Raw genomic sequence first — 18,295 nt, 5'->3', positions numbered from 1 at the left:
CCTGACCTTTGGTGACCTGCCACGTAAAGGATCTTGACTTAGTTTCACCTGGCCGGGCCTTGCACGGAGTCCCAGACATCTGGCTACCTGTCACAGCCGTGCTCAAATGAATTATTTACTGTAAGCTGACGGAAGATTGTACTTGGAAGTCCACGGAGGGGAGGTTCGTTTCGAAACCCCGGCCCGGAGGCGCAAGGCAACGGTCCCACCTCTTCCTGTGGTCACCGCTGGCCCCCATCCCTACTTCTTGGGATGGGGATGTCCTTGCACGCACCTCGGTACCTCTTCAAGTCTACTGCTTATCTAAAAAAAGAATCTTGAGTTATTTGGGTGCTGGGGGGTGGGGGTGGGGACACCTTGCTGGCTCAGGTGGTGCCTTGACTCTTGGTAGGTTAGAGCCCCCCATCGGGCCCACTGGAAGTTACTTAAAAGTAAAATCTTAAAAGCAGGGCGCCTGGGTGGCTCAGTCAGTTAAGCATCTGACCCTTGATTTTGCCTTAGGGCCTGGTCCCAAGGTTCGTATCGATTCGAGCCCTGTGTGGGGCTCTGAGGTGACAGCACGGAGCCTGCTTGGAATCCTCTGTCTTCTGTCTCTGTCCCTCCTCCACTGGCGCTGTCTCTCAAAACAAATAAACTTTACAAAAAACAAAAGTCACGTACCGTGTACGGGATAAGAATCTGAACATCTGTTCAAGAAACTGCCCATCCCCCACCGTCCCGGGTCCCCCGATCCCCAATTCACAGTTCCCTGCCGGATGCGTGCCGTCCCCGTTCCAGGTTCTGCTCCCCCAGCCGGCCTGCCCTTGTGGGGGGGTTCTCCATCAGGCTCCGGGGGGGGGGGGCACCTCCCCTCCCCCTCCATCAACCAGCCTCGCATGCCCTTTGCCCCTGCGGGTGCCCTCTCTTGACTAACGGAGTACCCCAGGACCTAGTGGTGGACTGGAAACCCAAGAGCAGGCTGGCCATGACTCTGGCATCTCATGGGGTAGCCGTCAGATGGGCTGGGGACTCCGCTCCGGGTAGCTCGCTCTGCTCCCTTGCTCTCCTCGCTCACGGGGCAAGGACGTTCCACGAGAATGAAAGGTGAATAAGGCTCAGACTTACGTTAAAACTATCTATGTTCACTTTGGTTCGCGAATTGCCGCAGGTGCTGACGACAGGGGACTGGGTGTTGGGTACATGGGAATTCTGTGTTGGCGACTTTTCCGTGCCTAAAATTATTCCGAAATGCAAAGTTTATTTAAATTTAAAAAGAAATCCAGCTCCACAGGCTAGTGGGTAGTGGGAAGGAAATGGGAAGGGGCCTGGAGCTCCTCGTTGGAGCCAGACCTGCCGGCTGTGCCTGGCATTCGCGACCGGCCCCGGCGCGGGCTCCAGGACCCGACGGACTTGTCCCGCCTGGAGGCCAGCCTGCCGCTCACCTGCGCTTGCAGATGTGAGCCTGCGTCCCCAAGTGTAAAATCCAGCAGAAGGATCTTAAGAATTCAGTGACACGCAAGCGGCAAGTGTTTTTGCGAACTCTGTTTGGTGGGTTTTGACCGAATGGGCTGGAATCGTGGTCCAGGGGGTGGGGCAAGGGTTGTGAGGGTCCCGTTCTGGGTTCTGTCCCACCCACGCTGGCCCGGGGTGACCTTGGGGTGGTGGTGGTGGGCGGAAGGGCTTCCCTCTCTGCAGGGGCGTCAAAACGGCTGCCGAAACCCGGGCTCGAACCAGGGACCTTTAGATCTTCAGTCTAACGCTCTCCCAGCTGAGCTATTTCGGCGGGGCGGCAGGGGTCGCTCTCACCCGGAGTCCTCCCCCGCGCCGCGCCGCACCCCGCCGCCCGCGCGCCGCCTCGGCCGGCGCCTTGCGTCCCGGCCGCGCGCGCCTCATAAAGCCTCGCGGGGCGCCGGGCGGCAGCGCCGTCTCTGTGGCGCAATCGGTTAGCGCGTTCGGCTGTTAACCGAAAGGTTGGTGGTTCGAGCCCACCCAGGGACGCACTTTTGGACTTTTGTTCCTGAGGTAAGCAGACGGCGAGCGACGCCCCAGCTTTTGCCGGGACGCTCCTCGCGCCCCCCCCCCCCCCCCCCCCCCGCCGCGTCAGCCCGTCCCGCGTGGGGTGTCTGGCGGCACGCGTCAGCAGGAAGTCCGCGCGGGCGGAACGTCCCAGGCCCGGCTCCTCGCTTCCGCGCCCGGGCCGAGCCGCTTTGGGAGACGGCCCTGGAGACCCGGAGCGCTAAGGCGGACGGACCGCAGGGGTTGTTTGAAGGCCGAGGCCAACATGGCGGCGCTGGCGGGTGAGTGCGTCGGGGGTCGCGGGGTCGCGGGGCTGCCCCTCCGGGTCCCGGGAGGGGAGCGGCGCGGGGACGGCGAGGAAACAGGCACGCGGTCCGGCCGGGCGGGGACCGGTGTCCAGCCCGCCCCGCTGCAGAGACCCCCGTCCCCGGATTAGGGATTGAACGCGCAGGACAGAAGTCACAGCGCGAAGAAAGGCGGTCGCGCGGAGACACCGTGGTCAGGACGCTGCTTCGAAACGCGGGTGGTGCGTTCGTGGTCCAAGGGCCGAGCGGCGAGATCTGGCGGCACCTGAGGGGGGAAGGGCGTTTACTGTGCTGTGAGCTTATCCGCAGCCCTCAGTCTCCAACTGAGGAAACCGAGGCACAGAGAGAGGCGGCCCGCCGGGGAGCTTGGTCTTCAGGCCGAGCCTCCGAAACCCCAGAGCCCCGGCCCGGGGCCCGGAGCCCGGAGCCTCGCTGGTGTCTGCGGATTTGTTTACTCGCGCACACTTGTGGGGCACCAAGTCACAGGACCCCAGGGAAGCCGCATCTTGGGAGAGACAGGCACCGCACAACACATACATGGAGACGCCACAGGGTGACAGGATCTAGGGAGTCTGGGGAGCTGGTGTAGACCCGAACCCTGCCCGTAGGAAGCGCAGGCCAAGTGCACGTGTGGGGCAGGGTGCTCCAGGCAGCGGAAGCCGCAGGTGCAAAGGCCCTGGGGCAGGAGGGACACAGACGTGCTTGAGGAAAGGGAGGATGGTCCTGGTGTGGTTTGGCTTTTCGTTCAGGGCTTGGGGTATCGAGCAGGGCCGTGACACCGTGTGGCTCGTATTCTGAAAGACCTCTCTTCGCAAGGGTCTGTTAAGGGGAATTTAGATAGACCAAGGGTAGGAGGAAGGAAATGCCGGGCGGGGGGAACTTGTGGGGAAGCTCCCGGAGGCCGCACCCTGCGGGCCCATCTAGGTCCCGGGTTTACTGCCAGTGCTGCTGCCTGGGCTCATCGCCTCCACCACACGGTTCTCTCTGCAGCTCCCGGCCTTCTCCGCCAGATCCTTGCCCTGCGGTGAGTGTCTGTGTGTCCCTCCCCCACCTCAAGGCCCTGACACGGAGGGTTCAGTGGGGCCAGGGGACGGGCAGGGGGTGGGTCAGAGCACCTCGGAGCTGGGACGGCCCTTCAGCAGCACCAGGCAGGGGGCCCAGCTGCCGAAGGTCGCACAGCGAGTCGGGCAGCGCTGGGGCTGACGGTGTCCGGCGGCAGGTGGGGTTCAGGCCCCTTAGTGGGGACCGTCCACGTGGTGGCAGAGCCGCCACTCAGACCCGCACCTGCCTGCCCGGGTTCCCTCACAACTCGCTTGTTGCCTGTTGCGGGAAGGCGTCTGGCGCATCTGCTCAGACCGCAGCCTCGGGCAGGCCTCCTTAGGACGGGGAGGCAGGTGGCCACCGTGCCCGCTCGGTGGACGGAGCCCGGAAGTCAAACCTCCAGTGCCATGGGACCCGGGACATGGCCAGTCTAAGGAGAGGCTCTTCCTAATGGAGGGAGGTGGGGGGGCTTTGAGAAGCACACGGATTTGGGCTGAGTTTGCCCTGTTTGGATAAGGACTTTTTCCTGGGCATAACATACACACTCGGTGTGAAGTAAAGGGGAAAATGAGAGAATTATAAAACGAAAACCACATACTTTGCAGCCCAGGGCTCGGCAGACGTTTTCCACGAAGGGCCAGGCTGTCTCTGTGGAGACCACTCAGCGCGGCCTTTGTGAAAAGGGCCGCAGAAAAGCAGGAATGGGTGGATGTGGTGGCCAGTCAATAAAACTTTATTTACAAAAACAGGCAGAGGGCCAGATTTGGCCCCGGGTGAAGTTTCCCCCTGAGTGTGGCCCCTGTGACAGCGTCGCGGGGCACCCCAGGCTCGTCTTCACGTGCACCCCCTCTCCGCGCAGCTCCGGTGTGGGCGTGGCTCTGCAGGGTCGAAGTGTCCATTCGAGCGCGGCCGCTGACAGCCCCAGCAGGTGAGGCCAGCCCTCCTGGGCACCTGCACACACCCGAAAGCCTCCCCTTGGCACGGCAGCTGCCCATGGTGACTCCAGTCCCTCCCCCTGCCCAGGAGGGTCATACGGCATGGTCCCCGCCCTCAGGGCGCGCCTGAGACTCCGGCTGCGCGTCCCCAGACCAGAAGGGCCCTTCATTTCCTTCCTTCGCTCAGCAGGCACGTCCTGCCCCCGGCCCGGCGGCCCGGATGCTGGGGGCCAGCTTGGTGCTGCCCTCTGAGAGGCTGCTCTGGGCTGCAGGCTGTCCGGATGCCCGCCTGGCTGACGTCCCCTCCCTCCCCTGCACTCTGTGTTCTGTGTCCAGCACCCAGCCCGCTGTGTCCAAGGCCGGAGCCGTGGTCCCCAAACCCACCGCGCTTCCCAGCAGCCGGGGCGAGTATGTGGTGGCCAAGCTGGACGACCTCATCAACTGGGCCCGCCGGGTGAGCCCCCGCCCCCTCCTCCGTCCCTCGGGCCCCCTGCCGCGTGTGCGTGCACACGTGCGCACCTGCCCCTGGCTGCTCCTGGCCCTGATGTCCTCTCGGTGCCCCTGCCCTGCTTCCTGGTCCCTCCCTTGGCCCCCAGAGAGGATGGCCTGCCTGCCGTCTGTAGTTTTTCTGTTTCTGTTCATTCTTCTTTTTTTTTTTTTTTTCAACGTTTATTTATTTTTGGGACAGAGAGAGACAGAGCATGAATGGGGGAGGGGCAGAGAGAGAGGGAGACACAGAATCGGAAACAGGCTCCAGGCTCTGAGCCATCAGCCCAGAGCCTGACGCGGGGCTCGAACTCACGGACTGCGAGATCGTGACCTGGCTGAAGTCGGATGCTTAACCGACTGCGCCACCCAGGCGCCCCCCCCCTTTTTTTTTTTTTTCTTTAAAGCTTATTTATTTTGAGAGAGGGAGAGGGAGACCGAGTGGAGGAGGGGCAGAGAGTGAGAACCCCAAGCAGGACCCGCCTTGTCAGTGCAGAGCCTGGCACGGGGCTTGAACTCACAAACTGAGATCATGACCTGAGCCGAAGGCGAGAGTTGGACTCTTGGCTGACTTAGCTGCCCGGGCGCCCCACCCTCCCTCTTTCCTCTTCTAATATAGGAGTGATTTTTGTAATTGGGAGCGTTGTGCAGGCCAAGAACAGGGGCTCCTTCCTGGGAAAAGCCTGAACACCCTCCCCCACCCCCAGGACTGACCACAGAGCCGTGCGTGTTGGGTCCCCTCCCTCGAATCGTGCGCGTCTGCGCCGCCCACTGACCACCTGTTTCGCAGGACAGTAGCTCCTCTTGGTGTGCCGGGGGTGTCCAGGGGCCGGCCACCGTTAAGAGTCCCCCGCTGTTTCTGTCTGTGTGTAAGAGTGGGGCCACGGCGAACATTCTGCCAGGGCCTTCAGCCACAGCACGGAGGTGCCCCGCGCGGCATTGCCCGTGGCGGTGGAACCCCGCGATGCTGTCAGGGTCGACCTGCTGTGTGGCCTAAGCCCTGCCACCTGTATTAGCACGAAGCGGGCAGTGGGGGGCCACGTCCCGGTCCCTGACTGGGCAGACGGAGGAAGTGCTGCGCCCCCTGCCCCGGGGTGGCTCACTTCACCTTCCTGGAGGGCACACTGGGCCAGTGACCGGCACCGGAGGTCACGTGGTGGAGAGCAGGGGGGCGGCGTGGCTGGCGTGCCGTGAACACGGTGCGCCGTCCCCCCGTGCCCTTCCCGGGCTGACCGCCCTGGCCCCCGGCAGAGTTCCCTGTGGCCCATGACTTTCGGCCTGGCCTGCTGCGCCGTGGAGATGATGCACATGGCCGCGCCCCGCTATGACATGGACCGCTTCGGCGTGGTCTTCCGCGCCAGCCCGCGCCAGGCGGACGTCATGATCGTGGCCGGCACGCTCACCAACAAGATGGCCCCGGCCCTGCGCAAGGTAGGCTGACCCCGCGGCCCGCCCCCCGCCCCGGCCCGAGCCGCGCCCAGACCCCGCCGTCTCTTCCAGGTCTATGACCAGATGCCGGAGCCTCGCTACGTCGTGTCCATGGGCAGGTGAGTGCCGGGCGGGCCCACCACAGACACGCCCGTGATGTGCCGGCGCGTTTCCCGCCGGTCTGTGCCCGCTACCCTGCCGTCGCGGTCCCGGAGCCCCGGGTCTGCGTCCGCGGCCCGCCCCAGAACGTCCCTCCCGTCCGCGCAGTCGCTCCCGTTCTGTCTGTGCCTGCCTTGGCCTGCCCCGTGCGCGCTCCGTCTCCTCGCCTCCGCGTGCCGCCCACTGACCACCCTCCCTGCGTCGTCAGGCGGTCACGTCACTCAGCTCTTGTGTTGAGCCGCCTTAAGTTCATCCTGTTCCCGTGCGCGGGTCCGTGATTTTCTCTAATCCCAGAACATTCGATCGGCCCGGAAGGAAACCCTGTCCCCCTCCCCGGCCCCCGGCCCCCACGAGCCCCTCTCCTGTCCCCGGATGAGCCTGTTCTGGACGTTTCACACACGCGGACTCACACCCCGTGTGGCCTCTCGTGTCTGGTTCCCTCCCTGAGCGTCGTGTGCTCGGGGTCCGCCCATTTGCTTCTGCTCTGCCTGATCCCGCAGAAGGCGTCAGGTGGCCATTCTGTTTCCTGTGCCTCCACCCCGCACTCCTGCCCGCTCCTGACGCCTGTGTGCCCTGGAAGGCCGCCGTGATTGGGGGGGCGGGTAGGGAGGGCAGGCCGGGGTGGCCAGCGTGGCCCTCACGTGCCCCCCCTGCAGCTGTGCCAACGGAGGCGGCTACTACCACTACTCGTACTCCGTCGTGAGGGGCTGTGACCGCATCGTGCCCGTGGACATCTACGTCCCAGGTAGGCCCGCGCGGCCCCCGCGGCAGAGCCCTGCCCACACCCTCCCGCTCCACGGGGCACCTGCACTCCAGAGACAGTGGGCTCCCCCCATCAAAAGGAGGGTCAGATTTCGGTCCAGGCAGAAGGGTGAATCCCCGGCCTCCCCCTCCCCTGCCCCTCGAAGGTCTCCCCACCCGAAGAGTCTTGGCTTGTATCCAGATGTTGGAGCAGGCCGCTGCCGAAGCCTGGCCTGAGCCGGGGGGGCAGGGGGGCTGCAGGCACCTGCGAGCTTTAAACTACGTTTCGTGTACAAAACCAGAAAAAAACCAGCCAAAAATAAGGGAACCGTGTGCACGGTTCTCATTCTCGCCAAGGAGAGCGAGACTCCCCTGGCCCCAGATTGCCGGGGTGGCCAGATTCAGGAAATAAAAATCCAGGGCAACCCCCCCCCCCCCCCGCCCGTGATATTTGTCGGGAAACGAGTAATAGTTTTCTTGGCGTAAGTAAATACATCTCCTACGACGCGCGTGGTACACGGACACTGGAGAAGCACTGACTGTTTGTCTCAAGTGCACAGTAACTGGCGTCCTGTGTGTTACCTGGCCACCCGCAGGCCCCAGGCATCCGCCCCGCCGCTGGTTGGAGGTCAGGGGTCGGTGCGTAGCCTGCGGACGGGCTCTCAGTGCCGGCGCCGAACACCCGACCCGAGTGTCTGCGGAGCAGGGGTGCTCAAGGCCGCCATTCCACGTCCCCCGAGAAGCCCAAGTCCCGCCTGGCATCTCATGAGGCAGAGAAAGGGGTTTTGACGTTGGAGTCGAGTTCACCGTAACGTGGTGTTGATTCGTTTCGCATTCTGCGGATGTCCACGCCGGGCCCTGGGCAGCCCCCAGGCCGGGGGGACGGAGCCGGTCTGGTAGGGAGGGCACGTAGGACGCCCCTGCGGGCCAGGGGCCAGGCCCCGGTCAGTTCCCCTGCTGGGGACAGGGACTGTAGGGGAGCATTTCTCCAGGGCTGCCCATCGGTCTGTGGACCATATGGGCCTCCCTGCCCGCCCCCAGCCGCTCTGCCCCCTCAACTCCCCCCGCCCACTCTTTGAAGGGCCCGCCACCAGGCGAGTGTGACCCAGGGTCAGGAGGCAGGCCGCACGTGTCCCGCCAGGGGTCTCTGAGCCGGGTCGTGGCAATAGCGGGCAGGGCGGCTTGGCCCAGGAGGGGTGGCCTCGGCCTCCCCACTGCCCAGGGCTTGGAGGCCAGGGTCAGGATCCGGGCACCGCCCATCTTGCTGGCTCCTGCCCCGTGATGGGCCAGACCCGCCGCCCAGGCGGTAGCGACGAAAGCGGGTACTGGAGCGGGGGCCCCGCCTCACCCTCCGCCTGGACCCGGCTCTGCAGCCCTCGGCGAGGCCCTTTCACTTGCATCCTGGCTCAGGCACCCTCTGCTGAGCGGCGGCGGAAAACGAGGGTCGGCGGCCCCGGCAGGGAAGATGGGCGCGGGGCCTACCATGCAGCCGCTGGTCCAGGATAGCCTAGGGCCAAGGGGCCCCCCTCCCTGCCACAGGGAAACTGAGGCCCCCCCCCCCCCCCCCCGTGCAGGCTGCCCGCCCACGGCTGAGGCCCTGCTCTACGGCATCCTGCAGCTGCAGAAGAAGATCAAGCGGGAGAAGAGGCTCCGCATCTGGTACCGCAGGTAGTGCCGGCCCCTGCGGCAGCCCTGAGGATGGCCAATAAACCTGCTACACCCACCTCGCTGCCACCCTCTCCGCGTGCCACGTGTGGGCGGTGGGGCCTCGGGGAGGTGTGGGAGCTGCCCGCGCGTGGCCTCCCCGAGACCGACGACGGAGGGGAGCGGACGGGCCCGGGAGCCCGTGGAGGGGCACAGAGGAGGGCAGCGGGTGACCACGTGGGCGCCAGAGGGTGGGAAAGTCGGGGCGCGGCCAGCCTCGGGCGGCACGTCTCGGGCTGTGGTGTGGGTCCTCGCCAGCAAGGCTGGGCTTCCAGGGTTTGCTTTCCTTCAAGGCCCCGCCTGACGGTGGGACCAGAGACGCGGTGGCCCTGATGCGGCTCCGCACCCCGTCTGTACCCCCGCTGCTGACTGGAGGCAGGGGCTCACGAGCTCTGACGGCTACTCCGGTCCACCGGCCTGGGCGCCAGGAGGGTCACGTGCTGGCCCAGAGACACGGGGGCTCCCCAGAAATCCATTTAACACATGCTGCTCTTGGTTTTGGGGGGCAGAAGGAAACGAAAGTGCGGGTGCGGCGCACCGTGCTGGGCAAGCCCAGTGTTAGTGTTTATTTTACCCTCGGTGCCCCTGAGAGGAAGGTAGCGGTATCCCCTTGCAGGGAAGGTCAGGGAAGCTGGCCCTGCGTCCCACTGCGGGTGTGGGCCGGGACTTGAACCCAGGGCCACGAGAGCCCAGAGCCTGCACTCCCGGCTGCGAAGGCACCGAGTGGGGCACGGGGATGGGACTGCGGCCCCCCTGTGGTCAAGCCGGAGGCCCAGGCGGGCTCAGTGCTTGGTGACCAGGGGCGTGATCATCCGAGGGAAGGCGTAATAGCGGCACTCGGCCGGTGGGACCAGCTCCATCACCTCCGTGTGGATGTTCTCCCGCCTGAAGCCCGCTTCCAACAGGGCTGGCACCTGTGTCTCCTGGCGGCGGGAGAGACAGGCCAGGTCACTGCAAGCCACCAGGCCACACGAGACCCCCAAGGCGCCCACTCTTCCTGGCACAGCGTTTGTAATTGCCAAGGCCCCCGGGAGGGAGCCCCAGTCTGGGGGGGGGGGGGGCATCTCCAGGGGTCTCGACTCGGGCAGCAGTTTCCTGCTGTCATGGGCTGCCAGCCGCTGCCTACTGCACATCCTCTCAGGCAGCAGGGAGAACGTGAGCCGAGGCCGGAGACAGCGTGGCTAAACCAATAAAGACACGCTGGGTGGAGGAGGGCAGAAGGAGGGGGATGCCTGGGTGGGGAGGCTGGGCTGTATCCCTGTATCCTGAGGGCACTGGGGAGCCAGGAAGGTGTTATAGCTGGGGAGAGTCTTGACACACTTCTTCCTGGAGCTCACCTTCCACCCAAGAGATCAGCCCCTGAGGTCAAGAACCACCCCCTAGGTCACAAGCTACTCCAGCTGCTGCCTGGCTCGGGGGGTGGGGCAGGGACCCACGGGGAGCTCCCAGGCTGCCGCACCTGGAACATGGTGGTGATGTCCGAGTACTTGGACTTCATCAGCTCCCCCCACGACGTGAGGTTGCAGTAGGTGAGAATGCCCCCGGGCTTCAGCAGGCGAAAGGCATGGTCCTGGGCAGGGGACAGTGATCAGGAGGGATCACCCAGGGCGGCCTCCTGCATCCCAGCAGGCCAGAGAAACAGGAAGAAGTGTCCTGTGTGTGAATGGCAGGCCTCCCCTCCCCCGCTCAGCCCTGGGGGGTGACCATCCCACCCAGCGGGTCCTACCTTGATGAAGGCGAACTGGTGGGTATGCCAGGTCTCCTCGGACAGGGGATAGGTGTCATACAGGATACCTGCATAGGAAGTCACAGGCTACGCGGTCAGGGCCGGGTGCAGCCTCACCAGCAGCGTCTGCACAGGGAGACTAGACCCCAGAGGCTTCACCCAGCACTCAGTGTGCTGCCTCCTCTGGGAACGGGGTCCTGCTCAGTTGTCCACACACCTGCCGAGTGCCAGGCCCTGGCTCTCGGATCTGTACCCCCAAGTGAAACATTGCAGCGTGTGTTCCTTAGAGGGTCCCTCTGCAGGCCAAGGAAGGAAGGGGCTAGTGGTGGAAAATGAGGCAGGGGCTCCCCCCCACCCAGCCCCCAAGCCCGCTCACCATCAAAGTGGCCGTCTGGCAGGGTAGGGGCCACCTCCTCCCACAGGCCTTTCAAGGGAACCACCTTGGGGCGGGGGAGAAACAAAACAGATCTGGAGTCACAGGGGTCCAGGATCTTCCCACCTGCTGCAAGGGAGAGGGCTGAGGAGCTCCCAAGGGAGAAGACCACTTCCTCCATTTTTGCACTGCCTGGGCCCCCAGCCCCTCCCAGGAAAGGGCCTCGACCCCACAGGGTAGTGCTGAGGGGGGACGTGCAGGCAGAGGCGGGCACCTTGTGTGGCTGCCGCTGGGCCCAGTCCTGGAGGCGCTGGAAGACGCCATCATTGCACTCGATGATCCAGTGTTCGTCGATGGGGGCCTCTTGCACCCTGGAAGCTGCGATCGCCATGCCAAAGCCCACCTCCAGGACCCGGCCCCCTGGGCAAAGATCCCAGCATCACACACCGGGCTGGGGCTGGGGGAGCTGCCTGGAGGAGGGGGCCCGAGGGCAGGGTCTTTGCAGAGAGAAACGTTTGCCACAAGGACAGGAGAGCACAAGTGGGGCAGAGGCGGAGGGTGACACAGAACACACTAGCCCTGAGAGGGAACAGCGTGGGCTCTGGCCAGGGGCCAGAGAGGGTGGCAAGCCAGGGAGGCGTGGGCAGCGGATTTTAGGCCCAGCCCCAGTGGGGAGGTCAGATCCTGGACTTTGATTCCTGGTGGTGCTTATCTCTTGATTCGGTTACTTTTCTCTGGCCTCCCCCCTCCTGCTGCCTGCAATGAAGTTTCTGCAGGAGAAGGGGGGTGAGTTTGAGGCCTGCAACAGTTGGGGAGGAGGTGGTCCCCATTGGACAAGAGACGGGTGATAGAAACATCCCAACCACGCAGGGACACTGCGTGTGCAAAGGCCTGGAGGACCCATGCCTGGCCCCTGGGGACCTGGGGAGCCCTCGGCACCCCTCAGGCTCTGAACGAGGCACAGGGCCACCGGGACAGCTGTTTGGCAGGGCAGCCTCAGCTCTCCCAGAGCTATTCGTAGCCGGGGCGGGGCTTCTGGGAACTCCTGGGCAGCGCTCCCCCACCCCCCTCGCTTGGCCGCCACCGCGTCCCCGACTTCACGGGAAGACAGCGGCTGAGCTCCGCCCGAGGTCGTCATGGTGGGGCCCATTCCCTCGACCCAGACCCTTCCCCATCTGGAAGTTTCTGGTACTTAGTAGGCGCCTTCTGCGTGCAAGCCCGTGCCTGCAGCACCCCCTTTACTTCCCCGTTGCTCCCCGCTAGCCTCATTTTACGGGCGGGAAAACCAGAGACACGGAGAGGCTCCGATGCACATCGGCTGGAGAACCGGCTGGACCCCAGATCTGAGCGTCCTGCGGCCTCGGGTTACAAGTGGGTGCCCGGCTACCTTTGGAGGAGGCGGCGGCCGCCAGCTCGTGCATGTAGGGGGTCTCCCAGCGCTCCATCACCGGCTTGCCCAGGATCTGCAGGTGCATGTCCGCCGCGTCGTAGGCCGCGGGCGCCATCTGCCACGCGGGGCTGCAGTTCTCGCCGGGGGCGAAGATGGGGGGCGCGGCGGGGACACTCATGCTGCGGCGGGGACGAGCTACTGGACTGCGCTCGCGACGCGTGGGCCTGATCCCTGCGAGGCCTTCTGGGGCGGGGGCGGGGCGGGGCCGCAGGCCAGAGGGGCGGGGCCGCGGGCCAGAGGGGGCGGGGCGGCCCGCAGGCCGGAGGGGCGGGGCCGGGACAGGTGGGCGGAGCCGGGAGCGGATTGCACGGAGGTCTGATGGGCCTCTAGCGGCCACTGGGCCAAAGGCGCCCTGTGCATCCTGTGTAAACAGATGGCACTGGCTAATACCCAGTTTTGTTTTCTTTTTTATTTGAGAGGCAGGGAGAGAGAGCGAGTGAGGTAGAGAGGCAGAGGGAGGGAGAGAGGCTCGTGCCGCGGGATCCCACGACTCATAACCTGACCCAAAAAAGAGTCTGACGCTCAGCTGACTGAGCCGCCCAGGTGCCCCTAAATGTCACCCAGCTTAAGGGATGCCCTGGGATGGCCTGCCTGAGGCAGGAAAAAGCAGGCTACTATTTGCTAGCTATTGCTGTGTAACCAATTACCCCAAACGTAGCCACTTCAAGCAACATGGGTTTATTATCTCCGTTTCTGTGGGTCAGGACTCCAGGTGCTGCTCAGCGGGTCCTCTGTTTCACGACCTCTCACAATGCTGCAGGCAAAGTGCCAGCCAGTTCCGGGGTCTCCTCTGAAGGCTCATGCAGGGAAGGATCCACTTCCAAGCTCATTGACTGGCTGTTGGTCTCAGCCGGTTCCTTTGGGGCTGTTGGTAGGAGGGCCTCAGTCCCTGGCCACATGAGCCTCCCCGACCAGACAGCATGCTTCATTAGAACCAACGAGAGAATCTGCAATGTCAGAATTGTTTGGAATCTAATCATAGAAGCCGTATCTCTTCACCCGGACATACTGTATTGGTTAGAAGTCAGGCACACAAGGGTAGGGGTCACACAAGGCCACGAATGCTAAGAAGTAGGGATCACGGGGAGATTCTCCGAGGCTGCTGCCTACACAGACCCTAAGTGACAGCAATGAGAGGCAGTCTGCTTGGAGCCTCCCCTGTGGCTTCAGTGTCCCCAGAGAGGAGGGACCTCCCAGGGGTCACCGAGATGCAACCTGAGCTCCATCCCCAAAAGTGGCCATGGGCCTGGTACGGTCTGCCTGGCAACTTAGCCAAGTGCTTTCTGTTCCAAGTTCACCTTCCTCTCCTCCCAAATGGGGTGGCTATGCTTGTTCCCTCTCATGTGGGTGAGTGAATGACACATGGTCATTCCTTGTGTCCGCTCTTCGTGGGAGACCCTAGGGTGTGCTGTTCTCATCTGCATCTCACAGCCTGCAGACCTGGGATCAGAGAGGGAAAGTGACGTCCTCGAGGCCGTACAGTGAATCAGTGTCACAGACGACAGGAGGAGGGATGCGTCTGACTCCAGACCACAGTCTTAAAAGATTACACATATGAAGTATGTGTATTTCTGACTAGAAAAGTAACATGTTTGATCAATCCTTCAAGTGTTACACAGTCGGGGGGCGCCTGGGTGGTTCAGTCGGTTAAGCATCCAACTTCAGCTCAGGTCATTTTCTCATGGTTCATGGGTTCAAACCCCACATCGGGCTCTGCTGTGCTGACAGCTTGGAGCCCGTAGCCTGCTTCAGATTTTGTGTCTCCCCCTCTCTCTGCCCCTCCCCCACTTGCGCTCTGTCTCTGTCTCTCTCAAAAATAAATAAACATTTAAAAAAAAATGTTACAGAGTTGGCATCAGCCTGAAGGTTGCATCCCCCTGCTGTTGTTTCGGTACAATTTAGAATGGTTTTTATGTTTTTAAATGGCTGGAAAAAAAATCAAAAGAAGACTATTTTACAGCACATGATAATCATACGACGTTCACATTTAAATTTACGTGTGGGTAAATACTTTTATTGGCACATAGCCGTCTCCACTTATTAGAATTAGGACTCGGGAGTTTTCTGGCTATAACAGTACAGGTGAGTCATCGCCATGAAGATCTTGCAGCCAACAAAACCAAAATATTTCCTATTTAGCTCTGTACAGAAAAAGTCTACCAGCCCCATTATAGAGTAATGGGTCGTGGGAAGCGAAATTCATTCGTCAAACACACATGGAGTACCTTGCTTCGGTGGTCCCATCCTGCCCCTCCTGGAGCTCACAGCCTGTTGTGGGGGATGAACAAGAGTAAGGGATAAGTGGGGCAACTGGCTGGCTCGGTCGGTGGGACATGCAACTCTTGATGTCAGGGTCCTGAGTTTGAGCCCCAAGTTGGGCATGGAACCTACTTAAAAAAAATAAATAAATAAAAAGTTAAAGTAAAAAATCAGCAATATGTGAATGAGATTACTACAAGCCACGTGGCAGCTGTGACAGGACTCTCCCCGTGATTCCTGGCCCACGCCTAGCTGCTTTACCGGGCAATGTCCCTGTCACCGTATTTTTGTGTGTGTGTATAGTATTATATACAAAATTAATCTTCTTAAAAAAAATTTTTTTTTCAACGTTTATTTATTTTTGGGACAGAGAGAGACAGAGCATGAACGGGGAGGGGCAGAGAGAGAGGAAGACACAGAATCAGAAACAGGCTCCAGGCTCTGAGCCATCAGCCCAGAGCCTGACGCGGGGCTCGAACTCATGGACCGCGAGATCGTGACCTGGCTGAAGTCGGACGCTTAACCGACTGCGCCACCCAGGCGCCCCCAAAATTATACTTTTTAAGTGAAAAGGGACCAGGGGCGCCTGGGTGGATAAGTTGGTTGGGCAAACAACTGCAGCTCAGGTCATGATTTCGCAGTTGGAGCCCCGCGTCGGGCTCTATGCGACAGCTCGGAGCCTGGAGCCTGCTTCGGATTCTGTGTCTCCCTCTCTTTCTGCCCCTGCCCCGCTCGTGCTCTCTCTCTCTCTCTCTCAAAAATAAATAAGCATTGGGGCGCCTGGGTGGCTCAGTCGGTTGAGCGACTTCAGCTCAGGTCATGATCTCGCGGTCCGTGAGTTCGAGCCCCGCATCGGGCTCTGTGCTGACAGCTCAGAGCCTGGAGCCTGTTTCAGATTCTGTGTCTCCCTCTCTCTCTCTGACCCTCCCCCATTCATGCTCTGTCTCCCTCTGTCTCAAAAATAAATAAAGGTTAAAAAAAATTTATAAAAATAAATAAGCATTAAAAAAAAGGGGGGGAATCGGACAGATATTTGTATATCCATGTTCACTGCGGCACTGTTCACGATAGCTAAGAGGTGGAGACAACCCAAACGTCCCTCAGTGGATGAAGGATATACACAATGTGGTCTGTCCACACTGGAATATGATTCAGCCCTTAAAAAGGAAGGAGGCATGCCTCGTTGGCTCAGATTGAGGAGCGTGTGACTCTTGAACTCAGGGTCATGAGTTCAAGCCCTACATTGGGTGTAGAGATTACTTAAATAAATAAAACTTTTTTTATGGAGTGCCTGGGTGGCTCCATCAGTTAAGCATCCGACTGTGGCTCAGGTCGTGATCTCACGATTTGTGAGCTGAAGCCCCATGTCGGGCTTTGCGCTGACAGTTCAGAGCCTGGAGTCTGCTTAGGGATTCTGTGTCTCCCTCTCTCTCTGCCCCTCCCCCGCTCATGCTCTGTCTCCGTCTCTCAAAAATAAATAAAAATTAAAATAAACAAATACTAAAAAAAATTTTTTTTTAATATTTATTTATTTTTGAAAGAGACAGAGACAGAATGCAAGTGGGTTGGGGCAGAGAGAGAGAGAGAGAGAGAGAGAGAAGCACAAAATCCAAAGTAGGCTCCAGGCTCCGAGCTGTCAGCACAGAGCCCGATGTGGAGCTCGAACTCACAAGCTGTGAGATCATGACCTGAGCCGAAGTCAGACGCTCAACCGACTGAGCCACCCAGGTGCCCCTGAATAAAACTTTTTTAAATAAAATAAAATAAAATAAAATAAAATGGAAGGACATCCTGCCGCCTGCCACCACATGGACGGACCCAGAGGACACTGTGCGCAGTGACAGAAGCCAGACACAGAAGGACACGTCCTGCATGACCCCACTCACAGGGGGTCCCTAGAGGAGTCCCGTCCACAGAGACAGAGAGTAGATGGGGGGAGCCAGGGCTGGGGAGTCCATGTTTCATGGGGACAGAGTCTCAGTTTGGGGACATGGGAAGTTCTGGAGACGGATGGTGGGGGCAGCTGCATGACAGAGTGTGCTTGGTGCCACTGAGCTGTGCACTTTAGAAATAGTGACAATGCTAGAGGCACCTGGGTGGCTCAATTAAATGTCTGACTTCAGTTCAGGTCATGATCTCGTGGTTGGTGAGTTCGAACCCTACATGGGGCTCTGTGCTGACAGCTTGGACCCTACAGCCTGCTTCCGATTCTGTCTCTCTCTCTGCCCCTTCCCCGCTGGCACTCTCTCTCTCTCTCAAAAATAAACGTAAAAAAAAAAACAAAAAAAACAAATAGTGACAATGCTAAATTTTATGTTATGTGTACTTTACAATAAAAAAGGGACCCAAACCATATTTTGTGTCTTCAATATGCACATATTCATAGGAGTAAATTCAGAAGTGTCCACATACCCATTTTTGTCACAGCATTTGCTATGGGGTGGGAGGGAGGAAATGAGTCAGAAAGGAGGGAAAAATCCAGCTGGCTAGTTCAGTTTAAAAAGATATGAAGCAAACGTAACACTAACATATATTTGTTCCAGTGGCAGATAACATGGGTCTTAGTTATTTTATTCCTGGTTGGTGTCTGTACTTTTAATGTTTTTGTTGTAGTTTTTAATTAGGGTCCAAACCTAATGTGGGGCTTGAACTCTCAAACCTGAGTTCAAGGGTCCCATGTTCTACCAACCGAGCCAGTTGGGCACCCCGGTGTCTGTATTTTTAAAAATATATTATTTTCAAAAGTTTGTGTCTGACTTCCTTCATTTAACCACTTGCTGTGTATTTCATTCATGCCCTTCATGGTTTATTTATCCAGATACCAGTAGATGGACATGTGGGGTTTTTTTTTTTTTCCTCCAGGTTTTCTGATTTTAATAGCGGACTGTTAGCTTCCTGGGACATCTCTGTGCACACAGTGGGGCCAGCATTTGGGGGATACATTCCTCAAAGTGGGGTCGTGGAGCTGGCCCCATTGGAAGGACAATGCCACCCTGCCTCTCATGTTTGCTTCCCCGTCACCTGTCCCCAGTGCACTCATGTCCACGTCTTGGATATGTCCGTCCAGCTCCCCAGGAACCCCACAATGGGCTACCGGTCCCTGCCAAGTGCTACTGATTTCTTTCGACCTGCAAAAAAGCAAAGCAAAGCAAAGCAAAACAAAAACCGCGCACGAGGACGAGGTCGGTTCCCAGGTGGGGGACACAACGCCTGCCTGATGCTACCTGGGACTACGCACTCATTTCTCTCCTGCTGGCCTCCCTCTCCCATCTGCAAATGGGGACTGAGCTACTCCAAGCGGGTGACTACTGAAATTGACACCGATGCCCACATGCCTTGCAAACTATAAAGTGGGCGAGACGAAGTTGTATTTTAAACGTTTTGTTTTGTACCGTTTGCCTGCGACCTAGTTCCTTCACTCCTTCCATTCACTTAATTTTACGACGACGAGTAAGGGAACTTATGGCAGGCGGGGAGTAAGCGGAGTCCCGCGGCACAGGTCACCCGAACGACCCGACTGTCCCCAGAGCCCGTGGTCGCGCGCCGGTCGCCCAGCTCCGGGCTGCAGGGCCGTCCTGCGGGGCGCTCACGGGCGTGCCCGGCGTCCACCCGCGGTTCCATCTGCGGACGGGGCCCGGCGGGCCCTCCCACCCACCGTCACCGCGGTCTTGCCGGCAGCCGCCGCTGCAGCCG

General features: G+C 60.3%; 3 protein-coding genes and 2 non-coding genes across 5 annotated transcripts in view; 2 read left to right on the top strand and 3 right to left on the bottom strand.

Annotated features, from left to right (window-relative positions):
- Positions 1-18,295, bottom strand: part of PCSK4 (proprotein convertase subtilisin/kexin type 4) — a 139,500-nt gene that overhangs the window by 50,119 nt on the left and 71,086 nt on the right. The gene's annotated exons all lie outside the window — the stretch shown is intronic.
- On the bottom strand, positions 1,690-1,762 carry TRNAF-GAA (transfer RNA phenylalanine (anticodon GAA)). Its single transcript has one exon. It is a non-coding gene; the product is annotated as a tRNA-Phe (tRNA).
- Positions 1,904-1,977, top strand: TRNAN-GUU (transfer RNA asparagine (anticodon GUU)). The gene has a single exon. It is a non-coding gene; the product is annotated as a tRNA-Asn (tRNA).
- Positions 2,161-8,819, top strand: NDUFS7 (NADH:ubiquinone oxidoreductase core subunit S7). The gene is made up of 8 exons (XM_027049499.2): positions 2,161-2,276; positions 3,291-3,324; positions 4,201-4,269; positions 4,613-4,730; positions 6,014-6,193; positions 6,263-6,309; positions 7,006-7,094; positions 8,665-8,819. Exons 1-8 carry the CDS (start codon positions 2,261-2,263, stop codon positions 8,760-8,762), a joined length of 651 nt encoding a protein of 216 aa, XP_026905300.1. The 5' UTR covers positions 2,161-2,260; the 3' UTR covers positions 8,763-8,819.
- Positions 9,323-12,538, bottom strand: GAMT (guanidinoacetate N-methyltransferase). The gene is made up of 6 exons (XM_027049490.2): positions 12,281-12,538; positions 11,168-11,313; positions 10,897-10,960; positions 10,521-10,588; positions 10,254-10,364; positions 9,323-9,717 (listed from the first exon to the last, which is right to left on the bottom strand). The coding sequence occupies exons 1-6, from the start codon at positions 12,459-12,461 to the stop codon at positions 9,577-9,579; spliced, it is 711 nt and encodes a 236-aa protein (XP_026905291.1). The 5' UTR covers positions 12,462-12,538; the 3' UTR covers positions 9,323-9,576.

The sequence above is a fragment of the Acinonyx jubatus genome, chromosome A2 (genome assembly GCF_027475565.1).
Source record: "Acinonyx jubatus isolate Ajub_Pintada_27869175 chromosome A2, VMU_Ajub_asm_v1.0, whole genome shotgun sequence".
Classification (NCBI taxonomy): Eukaryota; Metazoa; Chordata; class Mammalia; order Carnivora; family Felidae; genus Acinonyx; species Acinonyx jubatus.
Note: the sequence above shows the minus strand (reverse complement) of the source record. Positions and strands in the feature narration are given on the sequence as shown.

Coding starts and splice junctions, on each gene's coding strand:
- NDUFS7 (XM_027049499.2), top strand. Junction 3,325..4,200: donor CGCCAGATCCTTGCCCTGCG/GTGAGTGTCTGT, acceptor CTCTCCGCGCAG/CTCCGGTGTGGGCGTGGCTC. Junction 4,731..6,013: donor TCATCAACTGGGCCCGCCGG/GTGAGCCCCCGC, acceptor GGCCCCCGGCAG/AGTTCCCTGTGGCCCATGAC.
- GAMT (XM_027049490.2), bottom strand. CDS start 12,461: ATGAGTGTCCCCGCCGCGCCCCCCATCTTCGCCCCCGGCGAGAACTGC. Junction 11,314..12,280: donor GGCCGCCGCCTCCTCCAAAG/GTAGCCGGGCAC, acceptor ATCTTTGCCCAG/GGGGCCGGGTCCTGGAGGTG. Junction 10,961..11,167: donor CCCAGCGGCAGCCACACAAG/GTGCCCGCCTCT, acceptor CCCCGCCCCAAG/GTGGTTCCCTTGAAAGGCCT.